General features: G+C 46.9%; 1 protein-coding gene across 8 annotated transcripts in view; it reads left to right on the top strand.

Annotated features, from left to right (window-relative positions):
- Positions 1-27,583, top strand: part of KASH5 (KASH domain containing 5) — a 3,089,192-nt gene that overhangs the window by 3,002,960 nt on the left and 58,649 nt on the right. For 5 of the 8 annotated variants that reach the window (XM_078655089.1, XM_078655096.1, XM_078655092.1 and 2 more), the window contains one exon: positions 7,345-7,510. In XM_078655089.1, coding sequence (XP_078511215.1) covers positions 7,345-7,510 — 166 coding nt within the window. Of the gene's footprint in view, positions 1-7,344; positions 7,595-27,583 lie in introns of those variants that run through there. The other 3 variants (XM_078655095.1, XM_078655097.1, XM_078655091.1) reach the window with 2 other exon arrangements.

Here is a 27,583-nt window from a genome sequence, read left to right on the forward strand (position 1 = left end):
TTCCTTATTAGCGAAAAATAAGGAATCGCTAATAAGGAATAGCAAAATGCTATGCAAGAAGAACTCGCTCAAAAAATAGCGATTTCTTAAAATTCCTTAATTGCGAGTCGCAAATTGCGACTCGCAATTAAGGAATACCTCCCCATTCATTCCTATGGGCCTAGAGGCCCATAGAAATGAATGGGAAGACATTTTCAATTTGCGAATCGCAATTAGCGAATCGCAAATTGAGAATGCAATTTCAAGGGTGCAGGGGTGGCACCCCTGAAATTGATCTGTGCACATGTTGCGCACACACATGCCCTTAGGGCATGTGTGTGCGCAACATGAAACTTTGAAAATGCACTAATGGGCATTTTTCAAAGTTTTTGCAAATTACCAAGACTTGAGCATCCTATTTATCAATGGTGGTAAATCCTTTTCACATAGGCCAGTCTATCACTATAAATAGGAGGAAAGACTCCATCGGCAGGACACAAAAAGAAAGTTGACGTTCTACCTTTAGTCGTACTTGTGAGTTCTGGGTGGACAATCAACTTTTCATGGGGCGTGCCGGTGCCAAGAAAGGGAAGGCGGTGCAGAAGAAGACCATCTTGTAATGGATAGTTCTTTACAACAAAATCTGTTATGCATTGGCCAAACAGCAACCCCTTGGGGGTTTGCGTGCTTACTCTAACAGACCCAAAGCTTCAACTAATGCATTAGCTCGTGGAGTCCCTGTCTAGGGTATCTGTAAGGCCCACTTGTGGGACACCCCCGCGCCGCACGGCCACCAGCTGCTGCGTGTGCCCCCAGTGCCTGCCTCTGTCTCAGCGCCGGCCTCGCTGCCGCCCTGAGCGCTCTCCTTGGTTTTCCCCGTATTTTGACTGAATTTGTGCTTGTTTTCCGCGTGTTTCTCTGCCTTTTTCCCCGTATTTTGACTGAATTTGTGCTTGTTTTCCGCGTGTTTCTCTGCCTTTTTCCCCGTATTTTGACTGAATTTGTGCTTGTTTTCCGCGTGTTTCTCTGCCTTTTTCCCCGTATTTTGACTGAATTTGTGCTTGTTTTCCGCGTGTTTCTCTGCCTTTTTCCCCGTATTTTGACTGAATTTGTGCTTGTTTTCCTCGTGTTTCTCTGCCTTTTTCCCCGTATTTTGACTGAATCTGTGCTTGTTTCCTCGTGTTTCTGTGCCTTTTTCCCCGTATTTTGACTGCATTTGTGCTTGTCTTTGCATCTGCCCATCTCGCCGCCCCCCGCTCCCGCTTCCCGCCACCGCCTTAGCCCCGCCCCTTTTTTCTTCTGTTTCCCTCCCCGCTCCCGCCTCCCAGCTGCTCCGCCCACCCGCGCACTTGGCCTTAAATGGCGACCGTGCGACGCAGGTGAGTGTGACCCACTTGTGGGACACCCCCGCGCCGCACGGCCACCAGCTGCTGCGTGTGCCCCCAGTGCCTGCCTCTGTCTCAGCGCCGGCCTCGCTGCCGCCCTGAGCGCTCTCCTTGGTTTTCCCCGTACTTTGACTGAATTTGTGCTTGTTTTCCGCGTGTTTCTCTGCCTTTTTCCCCGTATTTTGACTGAATTTGTGCTTGTTTTCCGCGTGTTTCTCTGCCTTTTTCCCCGTATTTTGACTGAATTTGTGCTTGTTTTCCGCGTGTTTCTCTGCCTTTTTCCCCGTATTTTGACTGAATTTGTGCTTGTTTTCCGCGTGTTTCTCTGCCTTTTTCCCCGTATTTTGACTGAATTTGTGCTTGTTTTCCTCGTGTTTCTCTGCCTTTTTCCCCGTATTTTGACTGAATCTGTGCTTGTTTTCCTCGTGTTTCTGTGCCTTTTTCCCCGTATTTTGACTGCATTTGTGCTTGTCTTTGCATCTGCCCATCTCGCCGCCCCCCGCTCCCGCTTCCCGCCACCGCCTTAGCCCCGCCCCTTTTTTCTTCTGTTTCCCTCCCCGCTCCCGCCTCCCAGCTGCTCCGCCCACCCGCGCACTTCGCCTTAAATGGCGACCGTGCGAACGCGCAGCGTTGACGCGCAGCGGGCGCGCCGATTGTGCGCCGAAGGCGCGCCAAAGGTAAGCCCGTCTGCGCCCGTCCGCTCCTGGACCGCGCCCAGCGCCAGGACCCCTGGCCCCCACCGACGGAAGCCGACCCGACGAACCTACAGCGCCTCCGACCTCGTCGCACTCAACACCGGCCACATCCCAGGATGTCACCGAGCCGCCCCGAAGCACACCCACGGACCCTTCAGCTGCCTCGCCTGCAAGTTCACCTGCATCCGGACCTTCCCTGCACCCGCCAAGCCGAACTCCAGCAGCACCCACCTCAAGTGCATCCTGCTCAACACCCGCTCCGTCCACAGACACGCCGTAGAACTCTGGAACCTGCTCGACACCACCGCCCCCGACGTTGCCTTCATCACCGAGACCTGGATGAACGCCTCCTCAGCCCCAGACATCGCCATCGCCATCCCAGAGGGCTACAAGATCACCCGGAGGGACCGCGACAACCAGACCGGAGGAGGCATCGCCATCATCCACAGAGACACCATCCGCATCACGACCAACACCGACGACACCCTCACCACCGCTGAACACCTGCACTTCCAGATCCACACCAACCCGAAGACCACCCTCAGAGGCACCCTGATCTACCGACCCCCGGGACCACGCACACGATTCAGCGAGGACATCGCCGACTTCGTCAGCCCGCACGCTCTCCCCTCCGCCGACTACATCCTCCTGGGGGACCTCAACTTCCACCTGGAGAACAACAACGACCGCAACACCACCACCCTGCTCGACAACCTCGACAACCTCGGACTCAAGCAACTGGTGACCACCCCCACCCACCTCGCCGGACACACACTCGACGCCGTCTTCTCTTCCAGCAAAGACGTCACCTTCAGCCACGCAACAGGACTCCACTGGACGGACCACAGCTGCGTCCACTTCACCTTCAGAAGAACGACGATCCACCACCTCCAGCAACAGGTTGCTCGAAGAAGCTGGAACAAGATCACAGCCGACCAGCTCACCGCCTCCCTGAGCCAGCACCCTCCCGCCAACTCAGCGAACCCCAGCCAGGCCGCCGACAACCTCACGAAGTGGATCAGCAACTGCGCGGACGAACTCGCCCCTCTGAGGACCCCGCCCAGCAGATCCTGCAGCAGAAAAACACCATGGTTCACCGACGAACTCAAGTGCTCCAAGAAGAACTGTCGAGCCCTCGAGAAAGCCTGGAGAAGGGAACCAACGACGGACAACATGGCCACCCTCAAACTCGCCACCCGGAAACACCACCAACTGATCCGCGCCACCAAGAAAAATGCATACAAGGACCGGCTGGACAACAACGCACACAACTGCAAGGAACTCTTCAACATCGTGAAAGAGCTCTCCAACCCCAACGCCGGAAACAACGACATCACCCCGTCGCAAGACCTCTGCAACTCCCTCGCGTCCTACTTCCACAACAAAATCACGGACATACACAACAGCTTCAACAACCAACCAACGCAAGCCACAACCGCAACGACTCCACCATCCACCACCCTCCGCACCTGGACCCCGATCAGCACCGAAGACACCATCCGCACCATGAACTCCATCCATTCCGGATCTCCGACTGACCCCTGCCCTCACCACGTCTTCAACAAGGCCGACGCTGTCCTCGCACCCCACCTGCGGGACATCATCAACACCTCCTTCGACTCCGCCACCTTCCCTGAGAGCTGGAAGCACGCCGAAATCAGCGCTCTCCTCAAGAAACCCACAGCAGACCCCACCGACCTCAAGAACTACCGTCCCATCTCGCTCCTCCCGTTCCCGGCCAAAGTCATCGAGAAGACCGTCAACAAACAGCTGGCCGCCTTCCTCGAGACGAATGGATCCCTCGACCCCTCACAGTCCGGCTTCCGAGCGAACCACAGCACGGAGACCGCCCTCATCGCCGCCACCGACGACCTTCGAACTCTGATGGACAACGGAGAAACAGCGGCCCTCATCCTCCTGGACCTCTCCGCGGCTTTCGACACTGTCTGCCACCGCACCCTAGTACAGCGCCTCAGCAACATCGGAATCCAGGAGAAGGCACTGGAATGGATCACCTCCTTCCTCGACGGAAGAACACAAAGAGTCCGCCTACCACCGTACAAGTCAGAGGCCACCAAAGTCATCTGCGGCGTACCCCAAGGATCCTCGCTGAGCCCAACCCTCTTCAACGTCTACATGAGCCCCCTCGCGGCCATCGCACGCCAACACAACCTAAACATCATCTCCTACGCCGACGACACCCAGCTGATCCTCTCCCTGACCAACGACCCCGCCACCGCCAGAGCCAACCTGCACGAAGGGATGAGAGACGTAGCCGAATGGATGACGACCAGCCGCCTGAAACTGAACTCAGACAAGACGGAGGTCCTCATCCTGGGCTCCACGCCCTCCGCCTGGGACGACTCCTGGTGGCCCCCCGCCCTGGGCACCGCACCCAAACCGACGGACCACGCACGCAACCTGGGCTTCATCCTGGACTCCTCCCTCTCCATGACCAGACAAGTCAACGCCGTCTCCTCGTCATGCTTCAACATCCTGCGCATGCTACGTAAGATCTTCCGGTGGATCCCCACCGAGACGAGGAAGACGGTCACCCAAGCCCTCGTCACCAGCCGACTGGACTACGGCAACGCCCTCTACGCCGGAACCACGGCCAAACTCCAGAAGAGACTCCAGCGGATCCAGAACGCCTCGGCGAGACTCATCCTCGACATCCCCCGACGCAACCACATCACCGGACACCTGAGAGATCTGCACTGGCTCCCGGTCAACAAGAGAATCACCTTCCGGCTCCTCACCCACGCGCACAAAGCCCTACACGACCAAGGCCCGAGCTACCTCAACAACCGGATCAGCTTCTACACTCCCAAGCGCCTCCTCAGATCAACCAACCACGCCCTCGCCGCCGTCCCCCGCATCCGAAGAGCGACAACAGGAGGAAGATCCTTCTCCTACCTGGCAGCCAAGACCTGGAACTCACTTCCGACCAATCTGCGCCTGACCCAAGACCACCTCTCCTTCAGGAAGAAGCTCAAGACCTGGCTGTTCGAGCAGTAGCGGCACCCCCCCCCCCTCCCAGCGCCTTGAGACCCTACGGGTGAGTAGTGCGCTCTACAAATGACCTGATTGATTGATTGATTGAAGGCAGAAACGTAGGCTACCTTGCACACACTTACGAAACGCTACAGCCTGGACAGTCAGGTCACTTTGCCCCTTGTTGTCCTGTAGGACTTTTTAGTCTAATCCATATTACAGTCCCACCTTCAGGGAGATATTGTTTGTGTATCTATTCTAAGGTAAGGAATCTGCTGCTAGAAGCCTCTATCAGATTAAGAAGTTACTTGCCTTCGCTAACACCTTATCTAGTAGAGACCCTATCTAGCAGCATATTCCTTACAGTCTCTCCCATTCTTCCCCCTTTGTAAATGGATTATAGTGTAAAGGGTTAACCCTTTCAAGGGACCTCGTTTAATATACCAGTGGCCATTGTTTATCGAGGCTCCGTGCTTCTGGTGTGGAAAGTCACGATAAGAAACCGACGTCAACGCACTGGTGTGATGCCTATATAGGCACTGCACACAATTTCCAGTGCAGATGTTTACGACGACACCACGCAGAGCCAAACAACGCCACCTGCCAATGCCATTTGTCTGCCCCATAACACCTTGAAAACTGATATTGAGGGTGCACAATTATGGTGAGTTCAGAACACATGGTAAACTGGATCTTGATTATAAAAAGCTATGTAGCAGTGTAGTCGAGAGTCGCACAGCCAACAAAATAGAAATGCTGAGGTTTTTAACTCCTCTTTATCCTTTGAAGGTCAAGTTAATGTTATTTGCTCACCTGGAAATATATTAGTTCTTTCCTTAACTTACAGTCATAGACCATTGTTGCTTGTACTGTCATAGGCCTCTCAATATATTGATGTGATAGTTTGTTTCAAGTAAATGCTTCATTACAGCCGGAACCATGAAGAAAGAGGAGTGAACAGTGGTGGGCACTCAAAATATTGACCCCTGAATATTGAATGGACAGAATATTGAGGATAGATTCTTGAAAAAAAGAAGTATTGACATGTAAGTCTTGATTTCCTATTCCTAACTCCACATGAGTACCTACGAGGTACATATATCTTCATGGACGTATATGTGGAGTTATGAATAGTAAATCTATACTTTTCATTATGCACTTACCTTTCAATACTTTGTCCCACGATATTCTCACCTCGATATTATTTTATGATGATATTCTGGGGGTCGATATTCAGTAACAGAATCTTGGCCAGTGTAGCCCAATTCCATCATATCTTCCACACCTTTCTGATCTGTTAGTTGACTGTACTGCTTGTGCATTGCACATGTGCAAGGTTCTACATGAAGAACCCTATTTTGATGTCGGTCGGAGGCTTTCTGACAGACACCGTCGGTTTCAATCCCTACCAGCATATTACGAATACAGTCCATGAATACAGTGGTTAGAATTTAACCTGGCCGGTCATTCTGGCTGACATCCGGAGGAGCCCGTCGGCCACTTGGATTTGGCACGTGATCCCTTTAGGATGGCGTTTCCGCCATCTGGATTATGATGTTGGTTTCCCACAGGCTTTTCATGTCGGGAAACCGGACATGAAAAGCATGTCAGAAAGCGACTTTGGGGGCCCTGCAAAAGCGGAATCCCTGCACCAAGTGGCAGGCACCGTGTGGTGCCTGCCTCGTGGTGGTGGGAATAAGAAAAACTCACATTTCTCCATGGGAGCACAAGCTCCCATGGAGAAATGGGAGTATGTGACCACACCAAGTGGGGTCGCATTAAATAGCGGTGTCCGGACCGCGTCCGCCTGACATCGAAATGAGGCCCGAAATGTGGCCTTAGCATTGGATTAATTTTGCTGGCGTGTATATTCCCACTAGAGACAGGCCACTAACTAAGTTGTATAGGAAATTACTTGTAATTGAACTTTGCCTCAACGATTTAAGCATATTAATAACTAGTGGGGAGATAAGATTTTTTCAGTATGTACACTGTTAAAATATTGTTTCTTTAGTGTGTGATGCACCGAGCAATTGGCCAGAATACAGTTTTTGTAAGTGTCTCTAACCGCATGCCTAATGTGCAGTTCTCAGTTTGTATGTGTTTCACCATAACAGTCTCTTCCAATTTAATGTTTCCTTGTACTCAGTATGTTACTACACAAAAAATGTAGGTGTTTTTAACAACTGTAATGTTTTAATCAAGTTTTGAATACACTGTGAGTGCTACTCTGCTACTATGTAAGAAAATAAATTTTGACGGTGTGCTCCTGGCTTTTTTCTTTTATCCAGGTATCTATGTAACCCACGCCATTGCTTCGACTGCTTGGCTTTTGGAGTTCTGCTGCTGCTGTTGCTTGGAATATTACTTCTACTTTTGTCTGTTTCACAGACAGGCCGGGAGCATATCTGGACAGCCATGAAGATGACTGTCTGGCCTCACATCCAATTACGCTATGTAAGGCCCCCGCCAGTGTGAGATAAACAACCAGGCATGAAAGCAAAGAGGGAAACATTACCGATACAGTTGCATTTGAAAATCCTTTTTGTCTCTAGTTTTATTTTTTTCTTAAACTGGTATCCCTTTGCAATTATTTTTGTACAACACTCCAAACCAAGAAATAGGATTAGCACGTGGACACATGTTTCTAAAGTAGCTTCCTTGTGCATTGTGGGTCCCCACTACCACAGGCATTAACCTATCGAGCCCCTAGCTAATTCAGCTATGATCTTCCTGCAGATGGCAGCACCTAAGTAATCCATTTGGCTGAACCAGTTGCTGATTTCGTTAAAGACACTTTCTAACAAAAAAAACAGTCAAAGGCGTTCTGCGATGTGCACTAGATATGTCCGAGTGCCCTCCTGTAGACATTTTCAATCATCCTATTGGCCGTAATCTTAACCAGTTATAGACGTCTGGAAGGGCAGGCAATGTTATCCTTTCCCTTTCGTGGCCGTTCCCGGTCATCATTTGGGTAAACAGAATTGGTGATGCTCTGGTCTGGGCATTTCTACTGTACCCAAAAATACAACTCCTGTTCTAGTTTAACTGTTATCTCTACAGAGGATAAAATATGATTCACGTATTTAAAACCCTGTAAGCTACCTGAAAACTTTTAAAGAAAACGTAGGCACTATAATGCTTATTCCAAAAGCATAGAATTTTTTTTCTGAATGCCCTACTGTTGAGAGAAAATGTAGAATCAGTGCAGAAAGTTAGAGTTTACACCACCTAAAAAAATTGTCAAAACCGGAAATGAGTTATTTACGTAGAATGGACTCCTTGTCATTTCTCAGTCAGAGATGTTTCATAGAATCTACAGCTAAAGCAACATGCAAGACCCTTTCTCTATACTCTATAGGATATATGCAGGGTCTTTAAAAGAGATATAGACATAATCCCGGTTTAAGGCAAATTCATTCCCAAAAGCTCTCAATTCTTGCTTTATTTGACATGGAACTTCTGCTTTTCCATGGCGGCGATGATTCCATTGTGGCTACCAAATATATTATTTGTGATACCAATTCCTAAGAGGTACTTCTGCCTTCCATCTATTTGTCTAACCATAGTTTATCATAACAATGCATCTCGAAGCAACACTATTTATTGTGTCTTCTTACAGCTGACCAACTGATGTTAAGCTCATTCGTGTTGAGCTTCTGTTTTTTGGGGGGGAGTTGGCAGATAGTAATATGTACATCAAAGAAAGATAAATGATTACAGTGCAGAAAAAAACATATCCTACCACAACGCCCCACTCCTTACTGAGAGGCGGTTCACTCTGGCTTCATCAGGTAAATAAAATCGTCAGGTGCTCTCATCTTTACCTTACACACTCTGGTCTTTTCAACCCAGCGCCACTGCAACTGTTATGGGCTCCTGGTTACCTTTTCTTTCAGTGAGAACCTTTTTATTTATATATCCCAGATCATGAATTGAGGAAATATGAGAAGAAGCTTTCGTCAGAGAAGAGCACTCACAACAATATCTGTCATTTGCTACAAAACCCGTAAAATAATCACAATTTACCAAAAGACCAAACATATTAGTCACAATTCACTAGGAAGCTTCTCCAGATACCACTATGCAAAAGTCCTTTTCAGGTCTTTGATTTGGTGAATTGCAAGAGAAAAATGAAGCATAGGAATGCTTGTAGTCCTTACAAGTAACCGTCATTATATAGAGTCCATTTGTTCCTTGTCGCATTGTTTTCTGGCTGACCCACCATGAAATAAATGCATCTATCCAGCACAATTACAGACTTTATGTAGCATTTCTTGTACCTGATTTAAGAGAGGCACCGTCCATGGTAATATAATTTAATACCAGAGTCACAAATATGCTGCTCAGCAGCACTGTTTACTGTCTCGAAAGATTATTACTCAGTGTAATTAATGTGAGCTACCACCTTGTCCCTCTTCCTAGTCACAGTTATTATCTAATGATAATATAGCAAGCCAAACTGATGTTTCTTAGGAACATACAAGAGTACAAAATTGTATTACTTGAATAGAAGATAGCAAATAAAAAAACAAATAGCTGAAGATTCAGGGCGGTATCAGCACTGACTCAGCTGCCCCTAACACGGAGGTTGAAGCAGCGACATCCTGCCTTATATGGCCATTACAGGTATGGACAAAGCCAAGGTGGCTTGAGCATAGAGATCCTGTTACAGCCCGCTCATGCAGTTGCTATCTCTCTGGTTGAGAAACATGTATCAAGTTATATAAATAATAAATTGTGGGATGGATCCACATGCTAAGCGATGACATAAAATACTTGTGTGCCATATGACCAGGCCCAAAGGAAATAATTTCAGATCCAAAATCCCTAGATAAACATACACACCCCTACCGACATTCAGGCAGCGGACCCAGCAACACCTCAATCAGAAGGGGCAGATCCTAAAGCGGTGGTTGAGGTGAAACTTAGATTCTACCCTGGGGGTGAAAGGTAGAAGGCAACAGGGACGAACCTCCAGGGTGGGAATGTAGGTATAGTTCCCTAAAAGAAGAGCACAAGTGTCGCCAATCTTGGTGGTGATAATACTGACTAAGAACTTTCCCATGGCAGATAAGAGTGTAATTGGAAAATGCTATGAGATAGGCCGAGATTGAAACCACTGGTTTGACCATTGACCAGGAAAACAACAAAGGGTATTCGCTGACATAGAGAGATGTACCTAGCTGAGAACACAATACAACCTGGATAACAACATGAGGGATCTGCTGACAGGGAGAGATGTACCTAATTGAGAACAAACACAGTACAAAAAGCTCTCCTTCATGTGCCATAAGACTTAAGCTCTGTAAGATTGCTCTAAGGATACCGCCACTGAAAGAGAAACAGCCTGCTTCTAAAATCTGTTGAACTGGTCTGCTTTCAGCTGTAAGGTGGCCTATGACGAAATAAAGGCAACAAGAGGGTTGCGTATCATTTACAGATATATCTGACATAAATATCATATCATATATTGATAGGCCGGTTGATCTGGGAACACAATGAAATGTCCATCACAATCAGTCGTATATCATCAAAAAGTAGAGTTATTCAATTTCTCATCATAAATGTGGTACCTTCTGCTTCAGTGTAGTTATAGTAATCAGAATCCAAATGTAGAACTTAATGTAGTATGCAATAACAGCCAACACGTGTATCGCAACACAGTCCCTTCTTCAGGGCTGTTAAAAAAAGCAAAAATAAGAAATGCCACTCAATATGATTACAATAATGACAATTGTAATTGGTATTTATATAGCACTTACTACCCCAGATATCTTGTAATTCCAGAGTGGGGATACAGACTCCTATTTTTGACCTCCAACCAATTTCACCAAACTACAAATGTGCTAAGTCCTCCCCTATTTGTGATGATATATACTCTGCATGTATGCCCCAGACAAAACATCTGAAAGAGGCTGCTCCTCTAATGATCTTCACTCAAACTCATAAGCCTGTTATTGGAAACTTTTAACGTCAATTCCTAAAAGGCCACATTTAATCAAATTGCACCACTACTAAATAAGTACTTCACATACACTGATGTCAACTGTGAATCTGATTCAGCTTGTTACATATCTACATCAGAGTATATAGTATTCTATCTATATTATATTAAGCTTCATTGGTACCGTATTTAATTTGTTAATCCAATAGGTCTCCGCCATCCTTACTTTCTTTTCTATATTTCCTCCCCTCCTATTTGCAACAATATGTTTAAGCCCAATAAACTGTGTATCATTCAGTTCAACAAACTGTGTGTTTGCCTGAAATGTACTGCCAAAGGATATTTCAAATCGTTGTTTTTGATGGCACAAACATTTTCTTTCCAGCGATCTTCCAATTTGCCTGTAGTGCAACCTATGAATAGCTTATTACAGATAATCATATATACACACAGTTCGATTTATCTGATTTTAAATTCATGTACTAGCATAAAAAGTTTTCACATTCTCCAAAACATACTTGCAACATAAGCATCAACCACATTTGTGCCTCCCACCCGGAAAGATAGGTAACCAATTATCCATCTGATTTGCTGTGTCTCTGGAATTAAGTATTGTCCTTAGTGTGGGAGCCTTCCTATATGTAATCATCCTTTTTCCTAACATATAAAATGAAATGTCCATGTCCAAAGAGAGTACTTTCCAGTGTTTCGCCAGACTCTTATAGATCAAATTATTACCTGTGCTATACGTAGTAATAAATCTCATCACCTCTTATTTGTCTTGAGAATGCACCTTTCTATATTTGAGTAAATCACTCCTACTGACTTTTTGCCAAATCCAGAATTCTTGGTTCATACCCGTCATAAAAAAGCATGTGTGATCATCACCACTTGTGTCTCATATTCTGTAGCTAAGGAGCAACTTCTCCTAGCCCTTAGAAACTTCCCAAAGGATAAGTAATTTTCAGCTTTTACAAAAGACCTGAGCTGGCATCTAGTATTGCATTTGTGGAGGTGGGCTTCCTATAAAGCCTTGAAACAAGTTTGTCATCGCAAACAAAGATCCAAAATCCAAAACAACTGATCTGAGCTCTACTGTATACTACGATAAGGGTAAAATTGAATCTGTTCATAATGAGATATTCATAATAGGTTTAATGCTACTCCAGCAAACCTTTCCAGATAATAATATCTTCAATATAGCGTCCCCCCTACACCAATTTGTCACAGTCTCCCATGTAGACAGGGGTCCAGGCATATTCCCCTCTTATACAAACCCATGAAAAGGTTCTCATAGGAGGTAACAAACCTGGAACCCATGGCTGTGTTGGAACAATTTATTCTGATAAAGAAAAAAAATATTAGTCAATACAAATTCAGATAAATCAATAATCACCTGTGAATATTGCAAATAGTTGGCAGATTTGGTATGAAGAAAAGTCTTCATAGCCTTAGTTCAGTAGAATTTTAATACTTGTACACAAACTTTTAACATCCATGGTCACTAGTAAGAACTCTGGTTCCCATGAAATGTTTGTTATTTGTCTCAAAAAACCTTTGCTGTCCGTAATGTATGAGGATGAAGTAGTAACAAAAGAGGTTAAATAAATATCAACATATTCTGAGACATGTACAGTATGGGACTCAATACCTGCCATTATCTGCCTACGTGGTGGAATATTACCTTTTTTTATATATTTTAGGTCAAAAATAGATTATTGATGAAATTCGATCATCCACTGCTGGGAAGTTAAATTAGTCTGTACCCAGAAGTTGTTTGTCAAGATTAGAACACTGTAACTTCCACAGGAACTTCTCAGAATCCGGGTGATGCACAAAGGGGTCCACCTCTTGACATCCCCAACACTGACTTATCATACACAGAGTATTGAGGCGCTCAAGTGAGGGATAGGAATTAGGGTAGGTTCATCAGGGATTGGGATACCTGTAAACATAAAACACAGGAGTAATACAGATCAACAACACTAATACTCTCAATGATTCTCACTACAGTAACAAGTACCTGGAAACAAAGATCAAACAGTCGCCGTATTCCTTTTCCTTCTAACCAGATAAAATACCTCTCTCAACCTGGAAGAACGGATACCTACAACAACAAAACAGGAATAAGTACCAATCCACTCACACTTCTTTTCTTCCTACTACAGGAAAAAAACCACAACTCATATGTACCCTTTCATCATTCCCAAACAAAGAAGAAAAGAGCAGCAGAAAAGAAGGGGAGAGTGTCTCCTACAGCCTGATACTAAATGTTAAAACCGCTGGTCTTCATAAGTAGTATGTGCTGAATTATTGAAGAGTCTTCAGCAATAAATAAAGGCGGGAACCACACAGAGTCAATGTTTCTTCTTGACTCTTTTTTCCATTCCACGGTAACAAATAGCCTCATTGATATCCGTGAGGAATTAACATCCAAATTAAGAATCAGGAATGTCAAATGATATATTCAGAACTGACAAAAAAGGAATACATATTGTATCATGGAATATCGCTGGAGCGAAAAAACTGTTGGAGGACGGAATAGCCCTAGATGAATGGGTGGATTGCGATATAATCGCTTTACAAGAGACTTGGCAGCAAGAAGAAATTGCATTGGTAGGCTTTACACACTACTGGGTAGCCGCAGAGAAATGTAAATCCTACGGTAGAGCGATTGGAGGCCTCTCAGTTTATATATCATCTGCTCTACAAATTAACTCAGAGCAACTTGATTCTCCAGACCCTAGTATTCAAATAATCAAATTATCAGGATTAACTGCATATAATAAGGTGACAACCATTCTGATCAATTACTACACGCAACCAAAAATACGAGTGAAAAATACAAAAAACACTTTATTATGCGAGGTAATAACTGACTTTCGTAGTACCGAGCCAGCGTGGAACGTTATAATAACTGGTGATTTTAACTCCAACTTGATACACTCCCCGGAGGAGGATGACATCCTAACAGCAGATAACATGCACTGGAGTGTTCCAGAACAGACTCAAGGTGGGGCCAGGACTAAAATCGATCGAACAGGAATAAAATTGGTTACAGAGTTAGAATATCTGGGCATGCGTGTCCTGAATGGCAGGACCAATGAGGATCGACCTCCCAAAAAAACCTTTTACGGCCCGCACTCCCAATCAACTCTGGTTTATACAATTGCAAGTCTTTCGCTATTTCCTTTATTAAACAACTTCTATATTGAATACTCGCCCATGAGCGACCACGCAATGCAACACATTAAATTCAATCTGTGCGTAGAAAGATTTCAATCTTCACATACTATGGAAGGCAAACTAAGTTCATCTAACCAAAAAACGAATAAACTGGTGTAATTCAAACAAACTCTAATGGTTTTCGATAAAAGTGGACACGATGAACAATTTAGGTGATATTCCAAAGAATGTCATAGAAGCATGGTCTCTCTTTTTAGATAGCCTAAAACTGAAAATGAAATCTCCAGCCACGAAGGCCAAAGGAACGTATGCAAACAACACACTGCCAAAAAATTTGAGAGACTTGACGAAGTAATTGAGAAAAACACATAAAAAGCTGCAAACGTATAATAAAGACTCTAGTCAAATGGACGTTTGCTTGGCCCTACGGAAGCGCTATAAAAAGAATGTCTGTGAGCACAAAAAAGCTACCAAGGACAAATTCTGGACCAAGTTGCTCCACAGCGCTAAAACCTCGAACGCAATTACATTCTGGAGAATTATAAACCAACTAACCAGACCGCTGAACATTCTTACATCAAACGTGCAGGAAACTGAATGGGTTACTTTCTAATTTCTAATTTAAAACATTTCTAAAGCGCAGCGTACACCATGCGGTTTCTTGGCGCTAGTGAGCAGGATCGGCAACTGAGGGAAAAGACAAGAGTAATAGGAATGAAAAGCTAAGCGGGGAAAGCCTGATTGAAGAGGAAAGTTTTTAAATCTTTACGAAAGGAGAGATACTGGGTAGCAGAACGGAGATGGTCAGGGAGGGAGTTCCAGAATGTTGGGGCCAAGGTGGAGAAGTTGGCCCCACCCCACTTTTTACGTGTGAAGCGGGGGATCTGAAGAAGGGACTTAGAGGAAGACCGGAGCTCTCTTGTGGGAACATAGGGTTTTATTAAAGAAGAAATAAAAACGGGGCAGTGCCCTGACGGGCCTGGAAGACCATGCAGCCCGTCTTGAAAAGGGAACGTTCTTTTACGGGAAGCCAGTGAAGCTCCCTAAGAAGGGGGGTGGAATGGTGATAGCGTGGGAGGCCGTAAACCAACCGGGCCGCCTGGTTCTGGATCGACTGGAGTCTTCGCAGGCTGTATGCTGGAATGCCATGATAGAGGGCGTTGGCATAATCCAGCCTTGATATCACCAGGGCGGCCATGATAATCTTGAGTGCCTGAGGGGAAAAGAAGCGGGAAACAGAGCGGATGGTGCGGAGAGTGAGGAAACAAGAAGAGACCACGGAGCTAATTTGTGAATGGAGAGTGAGCTGGTGATTCATTTTAACACCCAGTGTTTTGACCGTGGTTGAGGGGGAAGGTGCAGGCCCAAGAGAGGGGGCCAGAAAAGAGAGTTCCAGGGGCTGGATGAACCACCGGTGAGAACCAATTCGGTTTTGTCCGGGTTCAGCTTAAGGTGGTTGTGGTTCATCCAGTCCCTGATGAAAGTCATAGTAGACTGAAAGTTAGAGACAGAGAGGGGAGAGGAGGACAGATCAAAGATGAGCTGGAGATCATCCGCGTAGTTGTACACGGTGACCTCCAGCTGCTGGAGCGCGAAGACAAGAGGGAAGATATAGAGATTGAAAAGTAGAGGGGAGAGAGAGGATCCCTGGGGAACACCACAAGTGACTGGGAGGGGAGTGGTAGAGAAGTTGCCGAGTCGCACTGCCTGGGTGCGGTCCCTCAGAAAGGAGGAGAGCCAAACCAGGGCTGATCCCCCGATTCCAGCCGCCCTGACACGGGACAGTAAGATGGTATGGTCCACCGTGTCAAAGGCGGCGGACAGGTCAAGGAGGACCAGTGCCTGGTATTTGTTATCATCCATACCCTTTCTGAGGTTGTCTAGGACTGAGACCACAACCGATTCGGTTGAATGTCTGGGACGGAAACCGGCCTGGCGAGATGCCAGCCCCCCATTGGTCTCAATGTGGGCGCTAAGTACCGCGGTAACGTGGCGTTCCATCACCTTGCCCAAAAAGGGCAGCAAGGAGATGGGGCGATAGTTGGCCGAGATGGAAGGGTCCGCGCCAGGTTTCTTCAAGATGGGTACTATAGTGGCTGCCTTTAGCGCGGGGGTCACTACACCCTGTGCTAGGGAGCTGTTGAGAAAGACAATGGGGGGTTCAGAACAGCAGGAGTAAATTTGCTGCAGGATACGTGCCGGACAGACATCCGCCGGAGACCCCGACTTCACTTTGGGAAGGATCGCCAGAAATGATTCCTGAGTAAGGGGGGGAATGGAAGTGAGAGGGCATTGAACAGCGGGGGGGGAAGGATCGACATATGCAAGTGAGGGTGGTGGAATGTTGGCCTTGATGGTAACGATTTTATCCAGAAAATAGGCGTTGAGTTGATCACAAAGAAGCTGGGAGGGAGGGATTTGGGATGAGGTTCGATCTGAGAATGCCAGGTCATTCACTATGCCAAAAATTACCCTGGGTTTATTTTCAGCGGACGCTATTTTAGCAGAGAAGTGGGTAGTTTTTGCGGCAAGGATTGCTGTTTTATATTTGGCCAGTGATGTGAGAAAGTGAGTTTTTGATAAAGGACAGTAATTTTTCCTCCATTGCCTCTCCGCCCGTCGGGTGCTCAGTTTAAGCTCTTTCAGGTGGTCGTTAAACCATCTGTTAGAATCCTTAGGTCGACGGATGGATATGCGACGTAGGGGAGCCATTGAGTCACAGCCACCAGCCAGCCAGGTGTTTATGGCCTTGGCTTGAGAGGTAGATGATAAGCCAGAGAGGGTGGGAGAGGAGTTTTGAAGCAGAGAGGTCAGGGAGGGAAGATCCAGTCTGTTCCAGTTCCGCGCCCAGGTGTTTTTGGCATGCGGGGTTTTTGATATCGGATTACGGGGAATGGAGAGGGAGATGAGGGCATGGTCGGACCAGGGGCAGGGAGAGACTGCCACCGAAGCCACTGGGAGATTAAGGGACCAGACCTGGTCAAGTATGTGCCCATGGGAGTGAGTGGGGACAGTTATATGCGGTGCAAAGTTGAGAGACAGGAGAGATTCTGTGAATTCTTTTGAGGCCGTACACTCATGTGGGTCTTTCCTCCAGCTAAAATTTAAAGGAAATATATTAAACATTCCAGGGAATCAATCCTATGAGCAACATCATAAAAAAAAGACAAGCGAGGTGAAAAATAGTACCCAATAGTCGTCAATCAATCCAAGCAAAGCATCAACTTCGAATATATCATCCAGGACCTATTCTTCGGAGGAAATTACAAAAGTAATTAGTAAGGGCAAGAGTAATGGGGCCCGGGGCCAAATGGTATTCCTCAAGCGGTATACAAACACGCACCTGAATACTGGAGCCTTTTTTTAGAGACCCTCTTTTCTGATGTTCAAACATTCAGTCAAGTACCTAGAAGCTGGCACGGTTCCATAATAACGCCTATATACAAAGGAGGCGATAGAACCAACCCACTTAACTATCGACTAATAACACTGCAGGATGTGGAAGCAAAATATTTTGCATCTCTTTTATTAATAGACCTGGTTATCTGGTCAAGCAACAGAGATCTGATCCCACTCAATCAAACAGGGTTCAGAGCGGGCATCGGAACTATTTCAAATATTCTATCAATAAGCCTGATAGCTGATGAATGCCAGCGTAACAAACAGGAGCTGAACTTATGTTTTATTGACCTGCAAGCGGCATTCGATAGTGTAGATCGGGACCTACTATGGGCTAAATTAAGATCATGGGACATACCTGAGAGCTTACTAAGGGGCCTGTTGCTATTTTATACTGATACATGGACACAAGTTAAACTAGGCGATGGCACGCGACTGTCGAGAAAAATGTCCACAGAAACCGGATTAAAGCAAGGATGCGTCCTGGCGCCTCACTTGTTCAACCTATTTCTTTCGGACCTTTCCGGCAAACTAAACACCTGTAATGCTCACCCTCCGAGACTAGGTAACCTGCAACTCTCACATCTTGCATATGCAGACGACATTGTACTTATGAGCCTAACAAAAGTCGGCATGACTAGACTACTAACAGAACTTTCGCTTTTCTTTTCTGCTAACAAACTGACTTTGAATTTATCTAAAACCAAAATAATGTTAATTTCCAATCGGCGCTCAAAAGATTACAATATCTGCATAGAAGGCAAAAGGCTTGAAAGGGTCTCAAAGTATAAATATCTGGGATATTTTGTTGACGATAAGATGACTCTAAAAGCCCAGAAACATTACCTTACGCAACGAAATGGAGCCTTGATCTTCGCATTTAGCTCTTTGTACAAAAAACTAGAGGACCCCTCGTTCAAACCACTACTAACGGTAATTGCAGTTAAAGCCCTTCCCACCCTAACATAGGCAAGCGCAGCAATGCACGGTAAGGATGGTGCCTTGTTGAATAACCTGATTACCAAAATTTATAAGAAAGCCTTTCAACTTCCCCGCGATGCTTCACCAGCGCAAATGCGCTTAGAATTTGGTCTCATGAACGAGTCTGTGGGAAGACTATACACGTGCTTTAAAACCTGGTACCGTATCAAAATGAACGCCACTGACAACAACTTAAAAAAATTCTTGTGGCAAGAAGTCGAAATGGGAACCAGATCAGAGGCAAACAAATTCCTGACTAAAGCATTGGAATTAACACGTACCGCCCAGCTATGGGATAAAAATTTGCCATTTAAAACATTTAAACAGGTAATAAACAATGCCGCTAAATTATATTCTCTACTTACTGATAAGGAAATCTTCTCCCATCGCTCACATTCTTGGGCTATAATTAACAGCTACAAACTACTTACTCCGGTGCTCTATTTGGACTCTACATACTCAGTTTTTACCAAAAAAAGGTTGATGGCTCTAAGATTCGGAAAATACCCAACGCTGGCTGATGCACCCGCCTGGAAACACACGGGATCTATTGCATGTCGGCTCTGCGATTATACCAAAGAGGATATAATCCACATTATTTGTCACTGTACAAAGTTGAAACAGGAGCGAATGCTTCTTTTAAAGAATCATTTTCTGACTAAGGGATTACGCACCTGCAGGTCAGCTATTATAGGCTGTTTGGACTCTATGGACACACAAATTAACTGTAAGATTGTAAAGTTTCTGCTTGCCTTTGAAAAACGCTTGATAAATAACTAATACCTCTAACACTGTACTGTGACTTTCTGAAACTTCATTTTCTTTGTCCTTTTAAAATGATTATTTGAATTTTATCTCGATGTAAATTTTGAAGATGTATTTTAACTAATTTTAAACTTTAATATTGTGTCATAAGTGCAAAGGAAATTTTGTTATGGTTTTAATTAACTGAACAATAAAGTTTAAACAAACAATATTCAGAATTAGCGGTCCAAGAACAAAGCAACAGTCACTGTAAATAGTACCTTAATTACTACTACTCTTGGAGGTGTTGATTCTGGGAGCTGTCATTTTTTGGCTAATGTCTCCAAATAATCAAACAATGCAGGCGCATTCGGTCAGTGCCTGACAAACACACCTTTGTTGTAAGATTCGTCTAGACAATTCTAAGTCTGACTTATCAACTCTAACAAAATTAGACACATCATGAAGCTGACGAAAAGCTTCTTGAAATTCAAAATGACAACATTCCCAACCTTGTCGGCCTGTTAAATGATTGATTTGTCCACCTTCAAATTTTGTGATGCATTTAATTCATGATTATTCAAATTATATTTACATTTGGTATGACATTCTGTTTCTAAATCTTTCATCACAAGATTCTGAAAAACATCAATAATATTGTCGTGAATAATAAGCACACATTTATGGCCCGATTCAGATTTCAGTGGGCTGGTTACTCCGTTACAACAGTGACCCATATCCCATCTGCCAAAATATAAATCCAATAATGTCCTATGGGATTTATATTTCGGCAGACGGTATATCCGTTACTTTTGTGAGGGAGTAGCCTGTCCGCCAAGATCTAAATCAGGCCCTTAGATTTTGGTCTTAAGCCACTAGCTTTCTTTACGTTCAAATCAGTGTCCAATTGGTGTACTGACTCAAGCAACTGGTGAACACCCCCACCCACTACGCCGGCCACACGCTTGACCCCGTCTTCTCATCCAGCAAGCACATCTCCTTCAGCCACGCCATCGGACTCCACTGGACTGACCACAGCTGCGTCCACTTCAGCTTCAGAAGAACTACGACCCACCACCACCCACAACAGGTCCCCCGCCGAAGCTGGAGCAAGATCACCTCCGAGCAGCTCACTGCCTCCCTCAGCCAGAACACTCCGACCAGCACAACGGACCCCAACGAAGCAGCCAGCAACCTCACCAAGTGGCTGACCGCCTGCGCCGATGACCTCGCACCACTAAAGAACCCTCCCAGCAGACCCAGCAGCAAGAAAACCCAGTGGTTCACCGACGAACTCAAGGAATCCAAGAAGAACTGCCGCACCCTCGAGAAAGCCTGGCAGCTCGACCACACCACAGACAACAGGACCGCCCTCAAGCACGCCATCCGCAAACACCATCAGCTGATCCGCGCCACCAAGAAGACGACACTCAAAGAACGACTGGACAACAACACCCACGACAGCAAGGAACTCTTCAGCATCGTCAAAGAGTTCTCCAACCCCAGCGCCGGAAAGAACAACATCACTCTCTCGCAAGACCTCTGCAACTCACTCGCCTCGTTCTTCCACCGCAAGATCGCCGACATACACAACAGCTTCGACGCACAGACCACGCACCCTACCACCGAACCAGCGCCCGCCACCACCACCCTCTGCAACTGGACCCCGATCAGCACCGAAGACACCACCCGCACGATGAACTCCATCCACTCCGGATCACCAACCGACCCGTGCCCACACCACATCTTCAACAAAGCCGACGCCACCATCGCACCCCATCTCAGAGACACCATCAACTCCTCCTTCCACACCGCCACCTTCCCGGAGAGCTGGAAGCACGCCAAACTGACCGCCCTCCTGAAGAAACCTACGGCGGACCCCACCGACCTCAAGAACTACCGCCCCATCTCACTCCTTCCCTTTCTGGCCAAAGTCATCGAAAAGACCGTCAACAAACAGCTTGCCGCCTTCCTCGAGACGAACGGATCCCTCGACCCCTCGCAGTCTGGGTTTCGGGCCAACCACAGCACCGAGACCGCCCTCATCGCCGCCACCGACGACATCAGAACCCTGATCGACAACGGGGAAACAGCGGCCCTCATCCTCCTGGACCTCTCTGCAGCATTCGACACCGTCTGCCACCGCACCCTAGTCGAGCGCCTCAGCAACGTCGGAATCCGAGAGAAAGCGCTAGAGTGGATCATCTCGTTCCTCACTGGAAGAACCCAGAGAGTCCACCTCCCTCCGTTCAGATCCGAGGCCACCGAAGTCATATGCGGCGTACCACAAGGATCTTCATTCAGCCCAACCCTCTTCAACGTCTACATGAGCACCCTCGCTGCCATCGCACGCCAGCACAACCTCAACATCATCTCCTACGCCGACGACACCTAGCTCATCCTCTCCCTCACCAACGACCCCACCACCTCCAGAGCCAACCTACACGAAGGGATGAAAGACGTCGCCGACTGGATGAGAAACAGCCGCCTCAAACTGAACTTAGACAAGACGGAAGTCCTCATCCTGGGATCATCACCCTCCGCCTGGTGGCCCCCGGCCCTGGGCACCGCTCCCAAACCAACGGACCACGCACAAAACCTGGGCTTCATCCTGGACTCCTCCCTGTCAATGACCAGACAAGTCAACGCCGTCTCATCCTCGTGCTTCAACACCCTGCGCATGCTCCGCAAGATCTTCAGATGGATCCCCACGGAAACCAGGAAGACCGTCACCCAGGCACTCGTCACCAGCCGACTAGACTACGGGAACACCCTCTACGCCGGAACCACAGCCAAACTTCAAAAAAGACTCCAACGCATCCAGAACGCCTCCGCACGACTCATCCTCGACATCCCCAGACACAGCCACATCACCGGACACCTGAGAGACCTGCACTGGCTCCCCGTCAACAAGAGAATCACGTTCAGACTCCTCACCCACGCACACAAGGCTCTCCACAACCTGGGCCCCAAGTACCTCAACGACCGCATGACCTTCTACACGCCCACCCGCCAGCTACGATCGATCAGCCACGCACTCGCCACCGTACCACGCATCCGCAGAGCCACCGCCGGAGAAGATCCTTCTCCTACCTGGCAGCCAAGACCTGGAACTCCCTCCCCACCCACCTTCGGCGAACCCAAGACCATCTCTCCTTCAGGAAGCAGCTCAAGACCTGGCTGTTCGAGCAGTAACCTATCCCTCCCCCAGCGCCTTGAGACCCTCCCGGGTGAGTAGCGCGCTATACAAATGCCGTGATTGATTGATTGATTGATTACTGTATATTTGAATGAGAATGAGTTTGAAAGTGGAATACGTACCTATGGTGATAATTTTAAATATATATATATATATATTTCAAGTTAATGGTTAGGTAATAATCACATTTTATTTATTGTTAAATGTAGAGACTCTTGTTTATACGTGTAGGATATTGTTAATATTGTAATCATATTGATCAGTATTTCTTATTTTTGAGTTTTTTTAAGCAGCCCTGAAGAAGCGACTTATTATGACTGACATTTCATTCTGTTCCCAGTGCAACAGGCCTATCATTTCATAGAATTAGACACTGGTTGGGTACCGGTTTCTGTGATGTGCGCCAGGCTCATTCTGTACCCCAAATAATTCCTTAAAATCATGTCATATATTTTTTTGAAAAATAGTGTCCCATGGGTGCAGGTTTTCTATTATTAATACCTCTTGTGTAGTATTTTTGTAAACAATATTTAGGACACTATCTTTATGGCAGACGATATTCTGACAAAAATATTCTGGTACCTCACTAGCATGACTATATTTTAGTACCACATTAGTAAGAGGCCCCCTTTCTCCACCGTCCATGAGATATCGTGGAATAAAGCATGGCATTTAGGTCCATATTATAGCAACTAATATGACCCTACCAATCTGATCCTGTTCAGAAATCAGAGACCGGTGGGAATATGAGGAAAGGCAAACAAAAGGCTCTTTGTACACTAGCAAGACAGGACATCTATAGTCCGGGCCTACCTTTACCAGTAGGTCCATTACACAGTGTTGCCTTAAGTGGCAACAAAGTCCAGCCAAGATTACCAAAAACTGAAGGAAACTGCTTGAATAAGTCTGAATGGAAAGATAGTTCCCTGGAAGTGATAACAAGCTTGCAAAGAGAAATACAGGCCTAGTTCCTCCCCATTTCAGTTGGTTGATCACTCGTCCAAACCAACAGAGCAGTTCAGTAGACTTGAGATAATAAGCAGTGGTCTACCATGCAAGCAGCTCAAAGTTCCCTCCAGTTCAACAGTATCTTTGGCTTCTGGACAACCAGAGCCCATAGCAGAGACTCAAGGAAGATCCCCAACCAATGCTGCTGGTATCTATCAGTAAGACCATAGGTGGAGTAGGATTAAGCTAGTCTCTTGTTCAGGTTGATTTTCCCCAACTACTCCTGGAGCATACTGGGATATGTGGTTCATAATTAAAAATTCCTAGCATTTGTAATGGAAAACTTTAATTCTATTAAGGACACGGAGGCAAGGATTATGCTCTGCTTTCTTCCTTTATTTATACTCCAGCAGACTTAAACATATTTATATAAAACTACCTTTCACAGGAAGCCACAGGAAAGGAACTACAAAACTTTAAACCAAAGAACAGACTCTCTTGTCACTCATAACAAGGGTCTCCCTTTGTAACTTCTTCTTTTTTTCCTGCAACAGAGCACATTCCAAACAATTTCTTTATTCTCCCATAGTCATTTCAGAACCTGGAATATAAAGAACGTACTGAAATTAGCATCCAAAACATATTTTTTCTGTTCAAGAGAAAAAACTGTAAATATCAACCGCCAGAACTATACTGTCTTTGGCTTTGTCATTATAAGAGAGCAAAGGATGGTAACAAGTTCAAACAATAAGCAAAAAGCAAACATGGTATACTTATGAGTTACGTTGAAGTTAATAAATATTAATAGAGGACATGTTGAATTATTTTCTCCCCCCCAAAAAAGGGAAGGGGGTAGTGTCCCCAGAAACCTTGGGTGGGAATATACCTCACCTCCATGTCCTTACTAGAATTGAAACTTTCCGTTACAAATGCTAGTAAAGTTTTCATTCTATATCAGAACAGGAGGCAAAGATTATGCTTGTTCAAAGCCTGTCCACCACCAAGGACGCCATATCCAAGACAGGGTTAAAGTAAAACCTTTTAAAAATGGAGTCTGGGAGAGGCGTGGCTACGCGGCCGTGAGGAATGGCCGCAGCGTGAGTGGGCTCTTCCCAACCCGCGGCAAATGACTGCTTTACAGCCTGCAGACCTGGACGAAACGTTCCCAAAGTGCCTGACAGAGTAGCGGCGCCCCCGTGGCGGCCCTGGTGTGGTGTTCAGGGACGAGGACCCCCGCTAAACAGAAGTTTCGACGGCCGACAGCCGGGACGCCCGAATAACACAAAATGGCGGCCCTGGTGCGATGATCAGAGCGCAGCTCTGCCCGGCCTTGGGCGATCTCTAGACGGTCCCTCGCCCCCCCTCTCATCGGGTGACAAGCGTATACGGGCTTGACCCCCAGGGGGGACGGTGGAGGCAGCGCAGGAGAAACGGAGGGACGGCTTCTTCACCGCCGTCGCCGGAGATTGCGATAGTGACGGCCCCGGTCCGGGGCGAAAATCTACCGGCGGCTGACGTAGGCCGGATTGGACCTTTACACTCCCCTCCCCTCCCATCCAACTTATGGGGCCGGGCTGGGCAGGGGCGTGCTCGGCCGGAATACTTGGCCTGTGATCGCTTGTACTCTATGGCCGATTGAGCAGTGCTGACGACTCCATCCAAGACTCATGGGACTCGAGTGCGAGAGGTTAGTTCCCCGACAGACTGCTGGAAGTGGGACTGGTCGTACCCCTCAGCGGTGACGCTTTCCTTCCAAGGCGTCTCTACGGTGGGCCTTTCGCCTGAGGGGAGAAAATGGCGACGGGGGCAGAAGCTCCAAGAACACCGCTCAAGCAAGACTGTCCAAATATGCGTGGCAACAGGGCGGAGAAAAATCCGACTCGCCTAAGGTGGACAAAGATGGCGCAAAAGGATCATCCTCCCAGCCTAAGGAACCCACGCTCCACGATGTCCTAGCAGCCATTGTGGAGATGCGCACGTCTATGGATTCTGTAACGACGGAGGTGTCCCTACTTCGTGCCGACTTTAAACAGACGAACGAAAAAGTGCGAGAACTAAAGGTGGTGACAGCGGCACTCCAAGAAGACACTACCGAGCTCCAACGCCAAATGGCAGACATGGAGAAAAACAGGCCTGTATGGCACAGCAGCACGATGAATACGAAGGGAGGGCCCGTCGTAACAACATTAGAATCCTCGTGGTCCCGGAGAAAACAGAGGGGCCATCAACGGATCTCGACGTGGAGGAGTTAATTACGAGCCACATGAAACCCAAGGCGCTATCTGCCTATTTCTCCATAGAACGAGCCCATAGAGTACCGGGCGGGAGGCCTAAAGTCGGGGCCCCTCCAAGACCAATTATAGCCAGAGTTTTCAATTTTCGGGACCGCGACAATATTTTTCAGACCGCCAGAGCCGGCCCCCCACTGAAGATCGACAACTACGAGGTCTCCTTCTTTCCGAACTTCACGGCCCGGGTCCAGGCGCAACGACGCAGTTTCCAGGCGGTGAAACAAGAACTGCGCTGTAGAGATATTAAGTACGCAATGTTTTTCCCAGCGAAACTGAGAGTCGAAAGGGACGGTAAATCATTGTTTTCGACTCACCTGAGGCGACCTGGGACTGGCTGGAAGGATGGACTAAGGTTGGTGACAAGACTAGAAGACGCAATGGTGCACCGGAAGGGGGGAACGGAGATAGATCGGAATCCACATCGATGGGGGGAGACCTGGGGGCAAGCGGCGTAGGAACAAAAGGGAGTAGGACTAGGACTAGGACCTTGGTTTAGGGGTTCAGGGTATGTAATGTGGATAATTGAAATTACTTAGACATGTTATGGAGATTTTAGTAATGCTGTTATTTTCGATTGCAGGCTGTATTGAATTGCTGGCTTAGAAATCTGCCGCGGGAGGAGGGGAACGGTTCACCTCTGCTCAATTAATATGGGTGGGGAATGCACAGGCACTCTGCCCGGTTGGGGGTGGGCAGTTTGAAGTCCACAGGCAGGGGAGCAGGGAGGGGGTGTAAGGGACCAAGGGGGATGTTTCAGGGGTAGGGCGGGTTAGTGGCAATGATGATACTGACCATGGAAACTATGTACGATTTCAGATTGCAATGTTGGGGGAGGGGAGGGGATGGTTGCGCTCAGTTTTTTGTTTTAGTTTTGGACTATACTTCAGGGACACAGATGTACACATGGTGGATGCACTGTTGATTTTTCGAGGATGTTTTGACTATGATGGCGGAAGGGGTCTTGGATGAGGTGATAACATATGATACTGCCCCGGCTATGGCTCCGGTGCCCCCCCTAACTCTGATCTCTTGGAATGTACGAGGCTTGGGGACAAAATCAAGAGGGGCTTGGTGTTGCAATATGTACGTAGGGCAGCCCCAGCATTGGTATTGCTTCAGGAGACGCATTTGGTGGGTTCGACATGTAAGGCGTTGGATCGGTGGAGATACACGATGGTGATACATTCTGAGTTCTCCTCTGGTTCTAGGGGGGTGGGTATCCTGCTACGTAAACAATTGCCCGTGATAGTACAATAGGTGTGGAAGGATACACTAGGACAATTTGCAGCTATCTCCTGCCTATGGGAAGGTCGGAGATTTAATGTGGTGTCAGTCTACATTCCACCTGCCTTACACTCAGTCGCTCTCCCCGCCCTTAGTGCATTTCTGCTTACATTACCAGAGGGCGACCTCATACTGGGTGGAGATTTTAATGCGGATCTTGATGAGGCTCTTGACCGTCACCCCAGCAGGACGATAGGGAGACATAAAGCTAGGCTGACGGGCTATGTAGAGGCTATGGGTCTTACGGACGGATGGAGATACAAACACCCTGGGGATCGAGGCTATACCTTCTATTCTGGGGTACACAATAGTCTGTCACATATTGATCACTTTTTTCTCTTCGCAGACAGTTTGTCCCACATCCAAGAGGTAAAGATAGGCCCGAGAGGCATTTCGGACCACTCCCCAATCTCTATGGTATACTCCTCGCATGTAAAGGCTCGGAAGCGTATTTTCCCGATCTTGCCCCATTATCTACAGGTTCCTAAAATCAGAAAAGTCCTAGTCGCGGCTACTAAGTGTTACTTTCAAGAGAATGTCACCTCGGTGGA

The sequence above is a fragment of the Lissotriton helveticus genome, chromosome 7 (assembly GCF_964261635.1).
Source record: "Lissotriton helveticus chromosome 7, aLisHel1.1, whole genome shotgun sequence".
Lineage (NCBI taxonomy): Eukaryota > Metazoa > Chordata > Amphibia > Caudata > Salamandridae > Lissotriton > Lissotriton helveticus.